This window comes from Physeter macrocephalus, chromosome 16 (genome assembly GCF_002837175.3).
Source record: "Physeter macrocephalus isolate SW-GA chromosome 16, ASM283717v5, whole genome shotgun sequence".
Classification (NCBI taxonomy): domain Eukaryota; kingdom Metazoa; phylum Chordata; class Mammalia; order Artiodactyla; family Physeteridae; genus Physeter; species Physeter macrocephalus.
The window spans coordinates 99,828,369-99,848,639 of NC_041229.1; the positions used below are offsets into that span (position 1 = coordinate 99,828,369).

The window sequence follows — 20,271 nt, forward strand, 5'->3', positions numbered from 1 at the left end:
ACTTGGGTGGCTATTTCCTTTCCCATGTTAGGGAAGTTTTCGACTATAATCTCTTCAAATATTTTCTCGGGTCCTTTCTCTCTTCTTCTGGGACCCCTATAGTGCGAATGTTGTTGCATTTAATGTTGTCCCAGAGGTCTCTTAGGCTGTCTTCATTTCTTTTCACTGTTTTTTCTTTATTCTGTTTTGCAGCAGTGAATTCCACCATTCTGTCTTCCAGGTCACTTATCCGTTCTTCTGCCTCAGTTATTCTGCTATTGATTCCTTCTAGTGTAGTTTTCTTTTCAGTTATTGTATTGTTCATCTCTGTTTGTTTGTTCTTTAATTCTTCTAGGTCTTTGTTAAACATTCCTTGCGTCTTCTTGATCTTTGCCTGCATTCTTTTTCTGAGGTCCTGGATCATCTTCACTATCATTATTCTGAACTCTTTTTCTGGAGGGTTGCCTATCTCCACTTCATTTAATTATTTTTCTGGGGTTTTATCTTGTTCCTTCATCTGGTACATAGCCCTCTGCCTTTTCATCTTGTCTATCTTTCTGTGAATGTGGATTTTGTTCCACAGGCTGCAGGATTGTATTTCTTCTTGCTTCTGCTGTGTGCCCTCTGGTGGATGAGACTATCTAAGAGGCTTGTGGAAGTTTCCTGATGGGAGGGACTGGTGGTGGGTAGAGGTGGCTGTTGCTCTGGTGGGAAGAAGTCAGTAAAACTTTAATCCTCTTGACTGCTCATGGGTGGGGCTGGGTTCCCTCTCTGTTTGTTGTTTGGCCTGAGGTGACCCAACACTGGAGTCTAGCTGGGCTCTTTGGTGGAGCTAATGGCGGAGTCTGGGAGGGCTCATGCCAAGGACTACTTCCCAGAACTTCTGCTGCCCATGTCCTTGTCCTTACGGTGAAGCACAGCCACCCCCCGCCTCTGCAGGAGACCCTCCAACACTAGTAGGTAGGTGTGGCTCAGTCTCCCCTGGGGTCACTGCTCCTTCCCGTGGGTCCCAATGAACACACTACTTTGTGTGTGCCGTCCAAGGGTGGAGTCTCTGTTTCCGCCAGTCCTGTCGAAGTTCTGCAGTCAAATCCCACTAGCCTTCAAAGTCTGATTCTCTAGGAATTCCTCTTCCCATTGCCTGACCCCCAGGTTTGGAAGCCTGACGTGGGGCTCAGAACCTTCACTCCAGTGGGTGGACTTCTGTGGTATAAATGTTCTCTAGTTTGTGAGTCACCCACCCAACAGTTATGGGATTTGATTTTATTGTGATTGTGACCCTCCTACCGTCTCATTGCAGCTTCTCCTTTGTCTTTGGATGTGGGGTATCTTTTTTGGTGAGTTCCAGTGTCTTCCTGTCGATGATTGTTCAGCAGTTAGTTGTGATTCCGGTGTTCTCAAAAGAGGGAGTGAGAGCATGTTCTTCTACTCTGCCATCTTGAACCAATCTCCTCTATAGTTTCTTAAAGCATATGTTTTGATAGTCTTTGGTTAACTCTTGACTGGACTTATTGATTTATTTCCTTGTTTGTTTTTTCCTGTGCCTAATTTTCTGGTATCAAAGCACTGAGATTCTCTCTGGACATCTGAAAGGTTTATTTGTGTTGATTACTTCTTTGCAGGTGTAAGTTTCTCCTCTCAGACTCAGTCTAGGTTCTGACATAATCTCAAGCCATAGGATCTTCTCAGAATGCAAGTGTGGCCAGAGCTAGGTTTCACTGGCCAGTGTTAGTGGAATGCTAAAGAAATGTTATTCCATTGACCTTCATGTCTGTTTCAGAGATTGAAGGCATTTCTATCAGACAACAGTGTTACTACCTTCTACTTAAAGACCATGGGCTGGGAGAAACTCATCTTTCTCCATCAGAAACGGAGCTTAGCAGTGCTAGAGGGGAGTGTTGGAAAACGTAGTGGCATAAAGTGAGGTTTGATATTTAATCCAATCAGAATTAAATGAGAATTGAAAAGGAAATGACTTTAATGTTGTGATGGCATGTTATTTGACTCCATGTTGGTATTCCAATGAGATTAATTTCTTGTACCACATTTGGGAAAATACGTCTAATACAAATTGGGTGCTTTACTGGTATTGACTGAATATTACAGAAAATGAGCTAGAATCATTGAGAGAGAGTTAGGGATGTTGGAGAGACCTATTCCAACTTTGTTATATTGAGATTCAGTTTCATTTGTTATTTCAGGGGCAATATTTTCTGTTATTTTGACATATTTGTGTTTATATTTTTTGCTTGAGCTTCCTTTATGGACAACATTGACCATATGTTCTGGTTTTCCCAGCATAGTCCCAGTTTTTAATCTGTTTTTTTTTCTGAGTATATTTATTAATAATGTTCACTTCCACTCTTAACAGAGTTATGGTTGGATGATAAACTGTATGGTCACACTGTGATGAACAGCAATGCCAGTCCTAATATTTTGCATATTTGTGACCTAAACCATTATCCTTCAATTTCACATAGATTGTATAGTCTACAAATAGATCTGACAGCTGGTACTGCATGCTCACAGCACCATGGAGATCCCCCCCGTCTCTAACTTAGCTTTCAAGATGTGACACAGACCCAAGAGGATGGAATCCCTTGCTGTGTAGTTGTGAAGGCATCTGTTACACCCAGTTAATGAAGGCCAGGGCAGAGCTGAACCTGAGAGTTGGAGATCAGTGCCAGAAAGCAGTGTGTAGGAAGAGGGTTCAAACCCTGATTATGAATGAATCAGGGTTGCTGGTGGAGGGGGAGAAGAGAAGAGTATCATGAAAACACAAGGAGCAATGAGGAAGACATTTTTGAAATAAGCTAACTAATTCTACCTAAAGCCCTCTTCCTTTTGGAGGTTATTTTAAATGGGTTACTTTATGCTTTATCTGAAGCACCTTTTGTCCTCCGGCTTCTTAAAGGCACTTCTGGTTCCTGACTGAATGTGCACATAGCTCAGGTACTCAGTAAAATGTGTAACCCAGCTCATGCTAAGACATGATTCAACTTTTTTTTTTTTAAAGTGAATTCTGCTGAAATGAACATTGGAGTCATTTTTTTTTGCATGTGTATTTTGATGATATGACTATAAGGGTGATTTTTATGGTGAAATGAAAGGAAAATACATGTGGGAGAACAAGTGGGACCCAGGGGAGGCAGCTGGAGGAGGAGATGAAAGTGTTCCTCAAACTTTGTGGACTGACTTTTATGTGTAAGCCTCACATTTTACCCTTTCTCCAGGGCAATATTTTTCTCTCTACCCACTGCCTGTATGAGGCCCATATGTCCACTCAGTTCCTCCCTTGCATCTGGATCTCAGAGAGCTCAGTCTCCCTACGAACTTTCTCCTTGATCTCATTGGTTGCTACTGCACTATTAGACCTAGAACTTTATCTCCATTTTCCCCAGTTGCCCAAGGTCACCCAGATAGTTAGCAGGAGAACCTTGAATAGAACTCAGTTTATTAGACAAGTGGGTCTAATCTCTTTCACTTTGTTTCCTCCTGAGGTAGTCTTCTCTCTAATAGTAATTCCCTTTAGCTATGAAATTATTAGAACATGCTCTTTTTGTATAGTTGTTGATCTTTTATTGAACATGCAAAGAGAGAATTAGAGGTTATTGACTATGCTATTGGGATCGAGATAAGTGAAAAGGAAGGTGTAAGATCAATTTCTACATGGAATCTCACTACAAAAGGGTTAGACCCAGCTGAGGATGGTTCGGGTTTATTAGTATTTGCTCCAACGAACCTCCAAATATTCTCCATTTTTGACAACATAACTCCCAGCTCCTGAAAAGGAAGAAGAAGGAGAAGTGGGTCAAATGATTTGACCACCAAATCATCAGATAATGGATATGGCTCTCCCAACTCCTTGGCACGTTCCCCGCCAAAGCTTACACCCTCGCACCTGAATGCTTTGGGCATCTCACTCTGCAGCGTTGTTTGTCGTACTCTCCCTTACCTTGGCTCAGCGGTTCGCCATTGCTCAGAAGTTGCCAGTAGGTTCTGTCACTATTGTTGGCCGTTATGCCCTGAACAGAGGTGATGTAGGGCCCCCATGGGCTGTCCTCCATTGTGAAACTGCGGGGGACAGTGAATGGGTTACAGGAACTTAGAATGGTCAAAGGCAACTCTCCATGGGCGTTTCTCAAACTTTAACATACCTAAGAGTCACTTGAAGATGCTTCAAAATACGCAGATCTCCTGGCCCTATCCCCAGATACCTTGATTCTGTCGTTCTGGGCTAGGACCAGGAATCTGCACATTTTATAAACATTCCAGGTCATTTTGATGCAGGCCCTCTACAATCCATGCAAAATTAGAGAAATGATTCCCCTGGTTTCTGCCACTCCTTCCTGCCATAATAGATACTTTGCCATCAACAATTTTGAATCTTCTACCCAAGACAGTAACTGATGAAGACACTAAAGCAGTACAAGAAAGTGTTAATTGGTTGTCCTAGAGGCACTTAGGAAAGAGGAACAGGAAAGGATAATTTAGTAATTCATATCTGTTTATTAAAAAGTGACATAGGTCGGGCTTCCCAGGTGGCGCAGTGGTTGCGCGTCCGCCTGCCAGTGCAGGGGAACCGGGTTCGCGCCCCGGTCTGGGAGGATCCCGCATGCCGCGGAGCGGCTGGGCCCGTGAGCCATGGCCGCTGAGCCTGCGCGTCCGGAGCCTGTGCTCCGCAACGGGAGAGGCCACAGCAGAGGGAGGCCCGCATACCACAAAAAAAAAAAAAAAAAAAAAAAAAGAAATTAGGCTTTACACAGATGTTGGAGAGCTGGGGAGGAAAGATCAGAGAGTTGCCATGGAAAACCAAGGACACTAAAGCTGGAAAGTTAGGGAAGTTTCTGAAGACCTCTACCATCTGCAGCAATGATGTTGGTGGTTCTCACATGCTTGCCTGAAAAGCTGCTATGACTCTTCATGCTTACCTAAAGGGAGAGGCCACAAAAGTGAGAGGGCCGCGTACCGCAAAAAAAAAAAAAAAAAAAAAAAAAAAGTGACATAGTCAATGACTTTTTCACATTCTTTACTCACATTTCTCTACCTTCCTGGGAACACTTGAAAGCAGGCTTTATAGTTATATATATACACATAGACATATATTTTCATATATACGATTTTCTCTGTTGCTTCTTACAGCATGTTATTAAACACAATAAGCTATTGTCAGTTAGGTTTACGGAGCCAAATAAGCCATACTTTTCAGAGGCAAAGTCAATATCTTAATTTTAGTATTTGAACTCTCTAGGCCAGGGAACCTTAATCTAGGAGTCCATGAACCTCCTGAAAGGTGGGGGAGGCATGGAGAAGCTTCTGGGCATTTGTAAAACCTCTGATTTAAATAACAAGTTTTGGGGACTTCCCTGCTGGTGCAGTGGTTAAGAATCTGCCTGCCAATGTAGGGGACACAAGTTCGATCCCTGGTCTGGGAAGATCCCACATGCTGCAGAGCAACTAAGCCCATGTGTCACAACTACTGAGCCTGTGCTCTAGAGCCTACGAGCCACAACTACTGAGCCTACATGCCACAACTACTGAAGCCCGCACACCTAGAGCCCATGCTCCGCAACAAGAGAAGCCACTGCAATGAGAAGCCAGCGCACCGCAACAAAGAGTAGCCCCCACTTGACGCAACTAGAGAAAGCCCGCATGCAACAACGAAGACCCAACGCTGCCAAAAAATAATTAATTAATTAATTTAAAAAAGGCACACATGTAAAAAAAACATAAATGACAAGTTTTGCACTCACAGACTTAGAGAATGAACTTACGGTTACCGGGGTAAAGGGTAAAGTGTAGCGGGGGTGGGGGATAGATTGGGAGTTTGGGATTGACATGTACACACTACTGTATTTAAAATAGATAACCAACAAAGACCTACTGTATAGCACAGGGAACTCAGCTCAATATTCTATAATAACCTAAATGGGAAAACAATTTAAAAGAATGGACACTTTTATGGGTATAACTGAATCACTTTGCTGTACACCTGTAACTAACACATCATTGTTAATCAACTATACTCCAATATAAAATAAAAATTAAAAAAATAAATGACACATTTTGTGTGTATATTCCTTTTTCTGGGATAAGAATCCCACTCATCTGACTTTCAAAGGGGTCAGTGATTCAAAAATAGTTAAGAACCACTGTTCCAGACACAAAATGTCTGACTTAAGAGGTTCTATTTATTGAAGGAGTTTTACTGACAGAAGAGAGATCCCTGGTACTTATTTATCTATTCAGTGAGCAATAATTTAATACTTGCTACATGCTAGAAGAGGAAAAATTTCACCTCCCGTTTTTTAACCCCGGCCATGCGATGTTGGTGAACAGCAAATGTACTGACTGAGAGGTGTTTTAAATGTACATTGTATTCAGGTGCAGATGTATTCTTGCTGAGTCATAATCACATTAAATTCCTTAACCTTAGGTTATGTACAGACATACCGAAATGCAGCCTTATTTTGTTTCTGAGCTGCCTTCATCACATCGAGGAAGACAGAACCCTTTCTCACGGTGACTTTGGTGGAATTGAAAACTTCATCGATGTGCACAGAGTAATTGACTGAAATATTTGAGGGTGAGATAGTAGGTGTCGCAGATACAGGCTCATCAGTGGAGATGTTGAATTTAACTGGCAGAGACAGAAAGGCAGAGAAGAATTATTATAAGGAATAATAAAAATGATGTTAGAGTCTGCACACCTATCCAACCCCTATGCAACGATTCTTTCCCTTTATGCAGAGGAAGGTTTGTACAAGGAGCAAGGGTCAGCAATCGAGGGGCAGATCTCTCATATGACTAAAGCACAAATTAAAACCACATACTCACCGGCTTGTGCAGGCTTGTGCCTGCGTCAACTTCCAGCTGTTTCAGCAATTCAATTGCCCCATCTCCCATTTCCCACAGAGGCTCCTGATATATATATTTTTTGCTTCGGTGCAGCATACAATAATGCTCCCCACCCCCTTTTTTTTCTGCCTTTTAATTTTTTAATTGAAGTATAGTTGACATACACTATTATGTTAGTTTCAGGTGTAAAACAATGATTCGACATTTATATTCATTACGAATTGATCACCATGGAAAGTCTAGTAACCATCTGTCACCATACAAAGTTATTACAATATTATTGACTATATTCTCTATGCTGTACTTTATATTCCCATGAATTATTTTACAACAGGAAGTTTGTATCTCTTAGTGCCCTTCCCCTATTTTTTTCCCAATCCCTGGCCTTTTTATTTCTTAACATTTATTGAAAACATTATGTGCCAGACACTGTACTAATCATTTTACATGGATTTTCTCCTTCAGTCCTTACAAATACCTATGTTACATACTGTTATCATTTGCATTTCTTATAGTAGAAAACTGAAGCTTAGAAGTTAAACATTTTGTCTAAGATCCCTAAACCTACAGGTGCCTGAACCAGAAATGAACAAGATAGAAGGAAAAGTCTTCTTTCTTTACAAAGTCTTCTTTGAACCTTGTTGCAAAATCAGTTGTTTGATTAATGATTCATGCTGCAATTTTCTTATAATACTGCCATATTCTTTCCACATTAATGTCTTATGTCTCTGAGGGACCACTCATTGAGCATAATGAAAAGTCAGAGACACCATACTTTTTAGGATGGGAATGATGCTCAGAAAATGTCTGTATCCAGCAGTCAGAAAACATGCCTTTGGAGATAGACGTCCTTTAATAAACTCTACCGTGTTCATCAGTGTTTGAACCAAGAACAGCATCTACTACTCTGTTAAGGACAAATCCTCAGGTGGTTTTGATCACATATGGAAGACTGAGTTCTATCTGGGAACTGTTATGCTTTAGAGGTTTAACTGGTCACTTTTCGTCCCTGAGGAAACCTAAGTCTCACACACTTTGGGTGTTATGCTGAAAGGCAAAACAGTTTGCTCATTAATGCTATACCTGGACTGCAGGCACTCGAACAGTCTTTGTTGACATCCAAGTAGGTCTTTCCCATCAGGGCAGGTAAGATCTGGGCTGCAGCAATTGGCAGATGGAACGCTCCCTGAGAAATGCTGTGAAGTACTGTGTGCAGAGTTTCTTGGCAAGTCCCATTAAGTTCGTAATAGTTTGATGAGACATACAGAGCCTAACGTGAGAGAGAGAGAGAGAGAGAGAGAGAGAATAAATGAGAGAAACTTCACATAACGGGAAAGCCTGCATCTAACTAATTTAGTAAATCTTTATTGGACATTGACTACATAGGAACCACCTTAGACCACTAAAATACCTTTCCCACCATCAAGAAGCTTATAAGCTAGTTTGGGTGGGGAGGTGGGAATTGTTAAATCACACAAACTCTCATAGCATCAATGAGAACAGACTTTCTCTACCGTATTTACTCTTGTACCACTGATGCTGAAACAGTACTTGTCATATAGGAGGCAATCCATAAATAGTGTGAACAGATTCTTGTAAAGGATTCCCTAGGATGAATGCCCTAAGAGAAGCATCTAGCGGCGTGGCCTTTCCAAAGAGGAAGAGCTCATAAACATTTAGTGAGACTGAGGAAAGGCTTGGTGGAGAAGGCAGTACTTGAATAGGCTTGGTGGTATGATGGCATTTCAGTAGGTGACATGAGGAGGCAACAACCTGACCAAAGGGGATAAAGTAGGAATGGCCAGAGCCTGGCCTGGCCGTGATGAGAGTATCTGCATTTTAGTAAAATCCCCAGAGGATTCCTCCTGGCTTAGGAGAACTGGTGTAGAGGGAACACTCAGGGAAATTGTGGAAGGACAGTCTGGAGAAGGAGGTTCGGACAAGATTGGTAGACTCTTGAATTTCACGGTGTGGTGTCTGCCATCATTTGCTTGACAGTGGGAAGTCTAACAGGTTCTTGAACAGAAACTATCCAGCCAGCAGATATAAACTGGACTGAAGGGGCAGAATTACAGGGTAGGAAAAATTAAGAGGGTATTAGAGTGAGTAAGACAAGGACTAAAATGGACTAAACTTGAAGATGTTGCTCTGTGGTTTCTCAAGGAAGGACAGTTCTCCTTTTCATTTTTTCTTGAAGACTCTTAAAGATAACCAAGTAGTCAACCAGCATTTGTGGGATATTAAAAAAAAACAAACTCATCATATTATATCTTCTCTTATAAACTGTCTGGTAGGTAAGCAGATCTTGGTCCTGCTGTGAATGAATACCACCTGTAGGGTTTTTAAACAAGACCGAGGCCCATGTTCCACCCCTAAATTTCTGTATTAACTGGTTGGTGTGGGGTGTAAACAGTATTTTATAAAAGCTCCTCCAGGTGATTCAAATGTGCAGCCAGAATGGGAAACCACGGTTTTATATTAATTTCAAACTTATCAAGTGTGAACAGTAACAGCAGTATGAACGCTCTCTATGATTGGACCCCTGCTTACATCATCAGCCTCATCTTGTAATTTTTCCCAAGCACCTTGTGCTGAACATTTTGATCTTCTTAAAATATGGAATGTTCTTTTGTGCCTTTGTCCTTTGTCCTTGCTTCTTCTCTCCCTTTGAAAGTCCTCTCACCCTGAGTCAGCCTAGCAGACCCAAATTCATACCAAAGACTTGGTGAAATCTTTTTTTTTTTCTATAAACCTTTCTTCATCTCCTCTTGTATCTACCCCTTAGAGTTGAGTAGATCAGTGAGTAAATGCAGGAATAAATTCTCAGTCTTCAAGGAACACATACAGGATAGTGTTGACATTGGGTATGAGTTTTGAAACCAATTATTTCAGCCCTATCCCGATTTGCATCACTCTTTGGCTTTGTACTATTAGGCAAGTTACCGGTACTCCATGATTCACACTCATTATTATTACTTCCTAGGAAATAGAGATAATAATTCTTCCTTCACTGGGTGGTTGTGCATTAATGACTTAATGTCAATAAATACCAGCTGCTGTTACTGCCACTACCACTTATTATTTCCATACCAGTAACCAAATTTGGGAGGTAAGGTGAAATGCCAAACAATGGTATATGGTAAAGTGTGAAACTGCATGTGATAAAACAACAAGATAGACTGTAGCAGGCTCTAGAATTTCTTAAATGTAGTCAGGAAGAGCTTCATAGAAGCATCGGATATGGAAAGGTAAAGGAAAGGAGAATACATTTCAGGCAGGGGAGGGGAATCACATGAGTAAAATCAAAGTCAGTATAGGAAACAGAATGGATAATAAGTCTTTAGGAGGCCAGTAAGGGAGGATGAAGATGTTGCTTTCCTCCATGAATCCCATCTCTGTCTCCTGGTCTACCCTCTGACTTACCTGCATAGATATTCCTGTGCTATATATGTTTCCAAAGAGACCATCATTTTCTGCAGACAGAGTCTTATTTACCAGTGATGTTATATAAACATTGGTTTTGTTTAAATCCTTTATATCTGCTTCAATCTTCTCCTTTTCTATACTCCTCTTCACACAGGTTAGAGCAAGAACAGCCATTGCTCCAGTATCTGTCAGGAAGCAAAACACTGGTGATAGGGTGACTAACCATCCTGGTTCACCCTGGACTGAGTGGTTTCCTGGTATGTGGGACTTTCAGTACTAACAACAGGACAAATCTGGGCAAACTGGGATGGTTGGTCATGCTTGTTAATGATGGGAGAGAAGAATTTCAAGGTACAGCAGTCATCCCTCTGGCACTAACCTCTCAAATATTGCAAGATTCCTTCCTTATGTTGAATAGCCATGTACCTTGTACTCAGAAACTCACATCTTGGTCATAGAAACACATATGGATTTGTAGGGGCAAACACATGAATGGTCTGCTTTTACATACTGGCTGTTCTCATCTTTTTTTATCTTTTAGCCATATTGGCAAAGAAATTGAGAAAACCCAGGATAATACTCCAAACAAATATGTCTTTGTAAAGTTCCAAGGTTTCCATTAGACTGATTAAGAAATAGCGCTTAAGAGCAGTTTATTCAGTAAACCTTCTTAATGGGGAGGAGGGGGCAAGAGATTGGAAGATTGGAGGATAAGGTCTTTTTTTTCTGGCTCATTACTTGGTTTCCTTTATGTTCTTTAGGCACGATGCCTTCCCTCTCTCATAGAAGAAGGAGTATAAGAAGCTCACTTTCTCCTTACTATCCTGAGACACTGAATGGTGGTTTTCTTTGAACTTCTTGGAGAAAAATGAGCTTGTGCATCTGGGCCCCTAGGGACTGAACAGCAACACTACTTGTCTAAAGGGGACTTCTTTTTGGATGTGTAAGCTGATCCAGTGGGAAATTTCTGGTCCTTCTCCATGGTGGATACACACTTTATTGATCAAAGTATTGGGCCTGACCACGGGAGACCTTGTATTATTCAAGTAATCTCACACATCCAAATGGTCCCAATAGATTAGAGAAAGATGCAGGGTTGAGATAAATGAATTCCACTGCATTCCCTTTCTCTAATATTTATACTTCCTAAGATGTCTTACCTAAAGAGTCTCATGATCTATCCTCATTTTAAAGATGGGAAAATTAAAGCCAAGAGTTAACATCCATTGGTTACTCAAAGAAAAGTGTGAGTAGGAACCACGTCTTTCTACTATACTGCACATCTATAAAGAGGCTTAAATACTACTCAGTATCCATTCTTCTAAACAAAAATTCTCTTCTGAGGAGAATAGGATAAAGAGGATGGAAAAAATTCAAGTACTTACTGGTAGAAAAATTCAAAGGGAAAGGCCTATTGGTGCCTATGTCCTCGAAACCAAGGGAATTGGGTTTAAATGACTCACCTACTGAGAACTGGCCATCAAAATAATAGTTTTTATTTTCAGGAGCGAAGTAACGAATAACGTTGGTGATTGAGTAGTTCCCATTGGACAGACACAAGGCCAAGAGGGCCAGGCTGAGCTGGTAATAGTTAGTCAGTGGATTGTCATTGTGTGTTTCTGGCAGAGAGAAAAGAAATACCTTATTCACGGAAGTGGTACTGGAATAGTACATTTTAAACTTATTTCTACTTACTTTACCTCCATTTCTTTACATTTAAAGAGAGGTGAATAACAGAGGGGAGATATTGCTCATAGAATCGGCAAACTTGAGAAATTTAAACATTCTTAAGGGCCACCAAATTCAACTCAACTCGTTTCATTTTATAACTGAGGAGATTCAGCACTAAAGATATAAAAAATACTCCTGGCAATCCCACTTCTAGGCATATACCCAGAAAAAAACATAATTTGAAAAGATACATGCACCCCAATGTTCACTGCAGCACTCTTTACAATAGCCAGGACATGGAAGCAACATAAATGTCCATCAATGGAGGAATGGATAAAGATGTGGTACATATATACAATGGAATATTACTCAGCCATAAAAAAGAACAAAATAATGCCATTTGCAGCAACATGGATGGACCTAGAGGTTGTCATACTGAGTGAAGTAAGTCAGACACAGAGAGACAAATGTCATATGATATCGCTTATATGTGGAATCTAAAAAAAGGGTACAAATGAACTTATTTACAAAACAGAAGTAGAGTCACAGATGTAGAAAACAAACTTATGGCTACCAAGGAATAAGGGGGGGAGGGATAAATTGGGAGATTGGGACTGACATATACACACCACTATATATAAAATAGATAACTAATAAGAACCTACTGTATAGCACAGGGCAATACTCTGTAATGACCTATGTGGGAAAAAAAGCTAAAAAAGAGTGGATATATGTATATGTATAACTGATTCACTTTGCTGTACACCTGAAACTAACACAACATTGTAAATCAACTCTACTCCAATAAAAATTAAAAAAAAATACTATCCTGATGTTCAGGTGGTTACATAGTTAGGACTAGAATGCACAAATGTACCTCACTAGCTGCCATATGTATATGCTTTTATACTTATGACACAGTGTCTCGTATTGCTCAGCTATTTCTGGTGTAATTTGTCTAAATGCCAAGCTTCTGGAGGACTAGAGAACTGTGACCTGTATGTTTGTGTGTGCATTCATCATCCTACGTAAGGTCAATGCTCAGTTGAATATATTGGAAAAGAAAACTCAAGATGCATGTTGAAAGAAGGAAGAAGGGAAAGTGATCTTCAAAGGTATAGTGGGATGAATGAAGTGAAGAGGAGATGGAAGAATTAGGGGGCAACTTCATACAGTTCTGAATCAGTGGAGGAGAAGACAAGGATGTCCAGGGTCTCTGAACATTTGATTCTCACCCATATTCTCAATTTCTGCTTTGAATTTCTCTCCTAGTTTGCTAACCAGATGAGCATCACGTATAAACGTTTCATCAAGGTTTTTACACGCTCCCAAAGCCAGGATAACCAAGGCAAGCTCTCCTGAGGATATCTTTGACTCTGAAAAGAAAAGTATTCAAGTTAAACAAGGTACATGCTTATAATTTTTTTGGCCTCCCGTCTTCCTTTTGACTTATATTGCTGTCGCTCCTTTCTCCTGTTCTACTCTTTACTCATATTTTATTGTTCTCTTCTTTATCCCCAAAACAGAGCCTTTTCTAGCAGTACTGTATAAATGCAAGCGAGATCTTAATCTTTCCCATGAAATGATGGGTTCTTTTTGGAATCATGTAATCCTCATAAAAATGAACAAAGAATAAAAATATAGATAAATAATAAAGCCTTGGGATTTTCTCTCCTTGTGGGTGCCATCTTTCCTGGATAGGAATAATTGACTTGTATGTTCTGCCTTATAGAGTGTCCAAACTCTCAGGCTGCTCCTAATTCTCACAATAATCTTGTTAGGTAGGTAGGGGTGGTATATTTCCCCCTTATACTCATTAGAAAGCTAAAGCTCGATATTGAAATGAAAGGCTCAAAGTGGAATCTGGTCTCAAACCCAGTCCACATCTCTGTTGCTCTATGATTGCCGCTCTACTGTCAGCTTTCTTGGTTGTGGTCCACACCCTCTCTGGTCATGAACTCAACTATATCACATAACAGTCTTAATGGATGAGAGTCTATAATTTCTTTTGCTTTCCCTTTTAACTTCTTGAAGGAATATGATTTCAGGGCTCAAAGAAGGAAGGCCTAGCTCTAGAGTAAGTGGCAGGGGATTGATGTTTTGAGGTACCTTTGTGTCATCTCTATTTTTTTTTTTTGAATTTCATGTGAACTTTATCAAAAAAACACCCCACTACATACTTGTGTTAGATTTTTTAAAAATTTAGGTAACATTGGTTTATAACATTAAATAAGTTTCATGTGTACTACATTTTATATCTACCCCTGTTCACCTCAAGTTTTCTACAGCTAAGATTGATGTATCAGGGATGTTTTGGACACACAATTTTTAGAACTCACTGGAAATCATCTTTATAGATAGGTAAGTCTTTTCCTAACTCTTCCGGGGAATATAGGCACTCACCTCTGCTTTTCATATCTTCTTGAATTTGTTGAGTCAGCTGTTTTTCTAGGCTTTGGTTCTGAATCCCAACAAGTCTGAGGGTCAACAGGATGTTGGCACTTTGGATTCCTTTGTTATAGTTTGAATTTACCATTGTGTTTACTAGAGGATTTAGATAGGAGCAGTTTTCTCTGCTTACCTCTGTGGCAAGGGAGGGAAGAAATAAGAAACACACACTCATGAAATGTTAGGGCTAGGAACAGGGATGATATTAAAAGATTTAGTAACAGATACGGCACAGACATAGACCCTTCCAGTAGCCGCTGGCAGTGTTGCTGTAACAATACAAAGGTGGGTCTGGAGCCCCGCTCTGCCAGGTATTACTTTTTTGCCAACCAGCATGGAAGTGTTAACTATTTTAACAACTATTCAGCCTTACCATTGTGTCCTGGCAGAATATAAGTCCTGCCTGGTAGATCTAGTACCGTTACCTAACTTGAGGCCTAGAGAGGGTATCCTTAAAGAGACCTTGGTAATTGGAGCCTAGCCCAATCTACTTTCTGGATTCAGTTATTTCCTTCTCCATCTTCTTCTAATTCACTTGGATTAATGCTGAAGAGAAGAAGAGAGAAGAGAAAGAAGGCAAAAATTCTACATGTCATTGGTGATTGAGCCCAAAGCTCCATTGTCTGATTGCCCAACTGGCCAGGGACCAAGATCATTATTCAGCATTATGGACCCTTTGGAAAACCTTCTGCTTTTAGCCTACGATGTGTCCAAATCCCAGGGCCAAGGATGGAGGGAGTCCCATTACATTGTGGAAGTAAAAGGAGAATCCGGACCCCCCAGGAACTGGAGAATAAGAAGAGTTAACTATCACTGAAAACATTTCTAAATATTCTTTGACCATAATCTTAAGAAAATCCTACCCATCTCCAGATTATCTCATGGGTTTGTGGAATAGTGAGAAGAATCTGAACCCTGAGTTCAGGCAGACCTTGGCTGGATTCTTTGCTCCTTAACTTATAACTGGGGGTAAGTTACGTAACTTTCTTTCTTTCTTTTTTTTTTTTTTTTTTAATTTATTTACTTTTGGTTGCGTTGGGTCTTCGTTTCTGCACGCGGGCTTTCTCTAGTTGTGGTGAGTGGGGGCTACTCTTTGTTGCGGTGTGCGGGCTTCTCACTGCGGTGGCTTCTCTTGTTGTGGAGCATGGGCTCTAGGCACGCGGGCTTCAGTAGTTGTGGTGCACGGACTTAGTTGCTTCGCGGCATGTGGGGTCTTCCCAGACCAGGACTCGAACCTGTGCCCCCTGCATTGGCAGGAGGATTCTTAACCACTGTGCCACCAGGGAAGTCCCAAGTTATGTAACTTTCTTCAGTTGAAATGGTGGATATTAACACCTACTCCATGGATATTGGACCCAAAAAACCCACTAAGTAAACTATAAAATACTGTACATATTATTACCTCTAGCCCAACTCGAGTTTCTAAGGATCACTATACTTAGAGTTCAGGAAATGTTATTTTCCTTGCCCACCTTTCTTCACTTTAAAAGAGAGAGTCAGGAAGATCTGAATGGATTGATTGTAGAAGGGTCATGGTTTGTTACGGCACAATTGAACAATTGTGAGTCACCTCTGAGATTTGGTGGAAGCATCCAGTTCAGCAGATTTTCTGGCAGTGAAATAGACTTTTTAGGGTCTGGTCAACAACTCAAATCAGCTTCCTTAACCACTAAAAACAGAGTTAATTATTTTGTACAATGAATGAAACTCCAAAGCCTCCATGGAGACCCCCTGTTCTTAGGATACAACAGAAGAAATGACAGGCCAGGAAGAACAATTAGAGCTGGCAGATTCGGAACTTTAGTGTTTCTGCTGTGGGATGGATCACTTCTCGTGGGCTGTAGAGACCAGGAAGATGTAGCCGCAGCTGACACCACATTGTGGCACCATCTTTGGACTGGTCTGAAGCTCAATTCCAGGGTAAAGACTTATAATAGAGAAATCATGCACCTGTGAGCTATACCGGACTTTAAGAAATCACCTGCTTCAACACCCTTTCCTGATTATCCTCCATTTATGGATGAAGCTAAAAAAATTCAGAAACATTGGATCACTTGGCTATTAAGGGGTCAGACTATACCTGAACCCAGTTTTTCTTTCTCTTAGTTAGTATTTTTGAAATAGAATCACATACTCTCTGGAGCCTACACCCAGAGGAGAGATGATGGGTTTCTACCCACATCCTGTGGGGAAGAGTTGAAAAGAAGAAGATGTGTAGCTTGGAATATCTGAACTCAATAATGACAAGAGAGCAGTCTTCGTTATTTGAAAGAGATTGTTAACATTTTTTTTTCTTCATAGTTAAACAAGGAGTTAACCTAAAACCCATAGGTTGAACTTCAGAAAAATAGATTGCATCTCAAAATCAAAAGATACCTTTCCATAATCTTGAATAATTTCTGGGTCATGAATTTTCTATCACTGAAAATGAACAAGAATAGACAGTTACTGGGCAGGCCTGTTGTGGTAGAAAGGATCTTAGCATAGGAAGAAGAGTTAGGCAAGTTAATGTTGAATCTATGATCCCTCTTAAAACAACATACATTGTGGAACTTTCCTCACCATCTCCTGCCACCCTTTACATTACTCATAGAGTCCAACAGCATACAGAATTGGAATAGGGTCTTTTCTCAGGTAAGTCTACACGAAGCTCCCTGTCAGTAGCCTTCAGACTATCATGCTAGAGCAATTTTAGGTCAAAGCATACTCACCACAGATCTGGCATCGTTGACTTGGAATAAGAGAAAACAATAGCAACCCCAGTAGGGGCAGCTGGTGTGATGGTCTCATCTCTCCAACAGTGTACCGGAATGGTGAGGACATGGCTGGCTATTTACTGGGTGATGGACAGAGGGTAATGAGAGCTGCTCCTTCAGTTTGCCTCAGTCTTTTTCACTCAAGCAAATATTGAGTAATGTCAGGAGGTGTGGTCAAGTGTGCTTGTCCAAATAACGTAATAAACCAGGAAGAAGACTTGAAAGGTATGGTCAGGGAGAATGAGGAAATAATTTTTCTTTGTTTCCTATCCCAAACCTTTAGGATTCATATTCCCTACTTGCCTTCAGCCCAATGAGAATAAATTATGTGAATGACTGTTTTCAGTAATGTTCTCTCTTTCCCATTCCACTTTGGTTGTGTTTTATTTATGTCTCCTGAGAGATTAGATTTGATGGGGGCAAGGGCTTACAACATATAAAATTGGAAGTAGAAGTTGTAAGTCTGAAGTTGGAACAGGCAGGATGGGGGAGCCTGGCACGTGGGAAGGTCTTTGGCATAGTGTTTTTTTTTTTAATTTATTATTATTTTTTATTTTAAGCATAGTGGTTTATGACCTATGATTTTTTCCTAAGATAGATGCCCTGAGAGTTTTCTAGCCCAGGAGGAAAACCATAGAGATATACATCAAATGTGGATTTTGGGTGTGCCAGGAAGGATGCTACATGCTACATGTAGGAAATGTTGTCTATCATAGTTCTTCCCAAAACTATTAGAGAATACTCTGTTCGGCTTTACAATGTTTGCTCTGGGTCAGCAAGATGGTGGAATAGGAGGTCTCTCATATATAACCCCACAGCAATAGTCATCTTAGCAGCCATCCATGGACAAAATTTCCTATGTGGAAACTATGGGTTCCAGGTAGGAGGTTGTAAAACGCCAGTGGAGCCATCAAGGAGGACTGTATTGAGAAAGCAAACCAAAGGAAACAGACTTGTGTTCGCAAAGAAGCAGGCAAACATGACACCACCAAATGAAACTAATAAATAGACCTAACAGACATGTACAAAAAACACAGGGAAGAAGCTCCTTGACATTTGTCTTGGCAATGATTTTTTTTGCATATGAAACTGAGAGCATAAACAGCAAAAGCAAAAATAACAAATGGGACTATATCAAACTGAAAAGCTTCTGCATAGCAAAGGAAACCATCAGCAAAATAAAGAGGCAGCCTAGGGAATGGGAAAAAAAAATATTTATTAGATACCATATACCTGGTAAGGTATTAACATCTAAAATATATAAGGAACGCCTACAGATCAATAGCGAAAAACCCAAATAATCCCACTGGAATATAGGCAAAGGACCTGAACAGATATTTTTCAAAGAAGATACACAAATGACCAGTAAGTACATGAAAACTGCTCAACATCACTATCATCAGGGAAATGCAAATCAAAACCACAGTGAGGGGCTTCCCTGGTGGCGCGGTGGTTGCGCGTCCGCCTGCCGATGCAGGGGAACCGGGTTCGCGCCCCGGTCCGGGAGGATCCCACGTGCCGCGGAGCGGCTGGGCCCGTGAGCCATGGCCGCTGGGCCTGCGCGTCCGGAGCCTGTGCTCCGCAACGGGAGAGGCCACAACAGAAAAAAAAAAAAAAAAAAAAACCACAGTGAGATATCACCTCACACCTGTTAGGATGGCTATTATCAAAAAAAAAAAAAAAAAAAAAAAGAAGTAACAAGTGTTGGTGAGGATTTGAAGAAAAGGGAACCCCTGTGCCATGTTGGTGGGAATATAAATTGGTCCAGTCATTATGAAAAACAGTATGGCGTTTTCTCAAGAAGTTAAAAATAGAACTATTTTTTGATTCAGCAATCTCAATTCTGGGTATATATCCAAAGGAAATGAAATCAGTATTGTTATGGAACTCAGTTTCTGTTGCTTGTTGCTCAAGAAACCAACACTGAGAAACAAGTGTTGGGTAAAGGAAATGTAGCTTTATTTTAAGGAAGCCGACAACCTGGGGAGAAAGTGGACTGCTGCCTGAAAGAACCAATTCCCAGCTCTTCAAGTGTTAGCCAGGATTTGTATAAGAAGGGAAGCAGGAAACGGCTGCAGGCTACTTGCTGGGGGTAGGCTGCTCTTCTGTTTTCAGAGATGTGTACACTAATCACGAGGTGCCTTGCTGATATTAGAACGTGAGTGTGGTCATTACATTGTCCAGATCAGCATATCTGTTCTATGGGTCAGTGGTCATATATTTCTATTAAAAACAAGAACAAAGGCAGAAACAGAGCAAAAAACTCAAAGTGAAACAGGAACCAGTCCGTCAAACCCCTGAGCCTTAACTATTAACCATTCTTTGGTTGAAACACAAGCACAGTTACAGTATCTCAGAGATATCTGTACTCCTACATTCTTAGCAGTGTTGTTGCCGACAGCCAGGATTATGGCATCAACCTAAGTGTCCGTCAACTGATGAATGGATAAAGAAAACGTGGTGTATATATATATATATATATATATATATATACAATGCGATATTATTCAGCCTTGGGAAAGAAGGAAATCCTACTATCTGTGACTAAATGGGTGGACCTTGAAGGCATTATGTTAAATGAAATAAATTAGAGAGAGACACATACTGTATGATATCACTTATACGTGGCATCTAAAAAAAGTCAAAGTCACAGAAGCAGATGGTAGCATGGTGGTTGCCAGGGGTTGGGGATTGGGGGAAAAAGGGAAATGTTGGACAAAGGGTGCAAACTTTCAGCTATAAGATGAATATATTCTGGGGATCTTATGTACAGGATAGTGCCTATAGCTAATAATACTGTATTGTATGCTTGAAATTTGCTAAGAGTAGATCTTACGTGTTCTGCCCCCCACATACAAAAAAATGGTATTATGTGAGATGATGGAAATGTTAGTTAGCTTGATTACGGTGATCATTTCATAATATATATGTATATAAAATCATCCTGTTGTTCACCTTAATATATATACAATTTTTGTTTGTCAATTATATCTCAATAAAGTTGGGAAAAAAGAGAACATATCACCTTAGCTATGGGCTTAATTATGACATCTTTTCCTCCATTTTTTTCCTCTGCTAATGCTAATATGTTGATCACCGATGGGTTTGCCTCTGCTGTCCATTACAGTGGACA

General features: G+C 40.5%; 1 protein-coding gene across 2 annotated transcripts; it reads right to left on the reverse strand.

The window, feature by feature from the left end:
* Positions 1 to 3,527: 3,527 nt before the first annotated feature.
* On the reverse strand, positions 3,528 to 17,265 carry TCN1 (transcobalamin 1). 2 transcript variants are annotated; one of them, XM_007118784.3, is made up of 9 exons: positions 17,094 to 17,265; positions 14,338 to 14,517; positions 13,170 to 13,310; positions 11,727 to 11,882; positions 10,261 to 10,448; positions 7,921 to 8,107; positions 6,433 to 6,619; positions 3,935 to 4,053; positions 3,528 to 3,762 (listed from the first exon to the last, which is right to left on the reverse strand). In XM_007118784.3, the coding sequence occupies exons 1-9, from the start codon at positions 17,203 to 17,205 to the stop codon at positions 3,701 to 3,703; spliced, it is 1,332 nt and encodes a 443-aa protein (XP_007118846.2). In that variant the 5' UTR covers positions 17,206 to 17,265; the 3' UTR covers positions 3,528 to 3,700. The 2 variants fall into 2 exon arrangements, with proteins under 2 accessions (XP_007118846.2, XP_054934731.1); XM_055078756.1 differs by lacking the exon at positions 17,094 to 17,265 and adding an exon at positions 15,407 to 15,704.
* Positions 17,266 to 20,271: the final 3,006 nt, after the last annotated feature.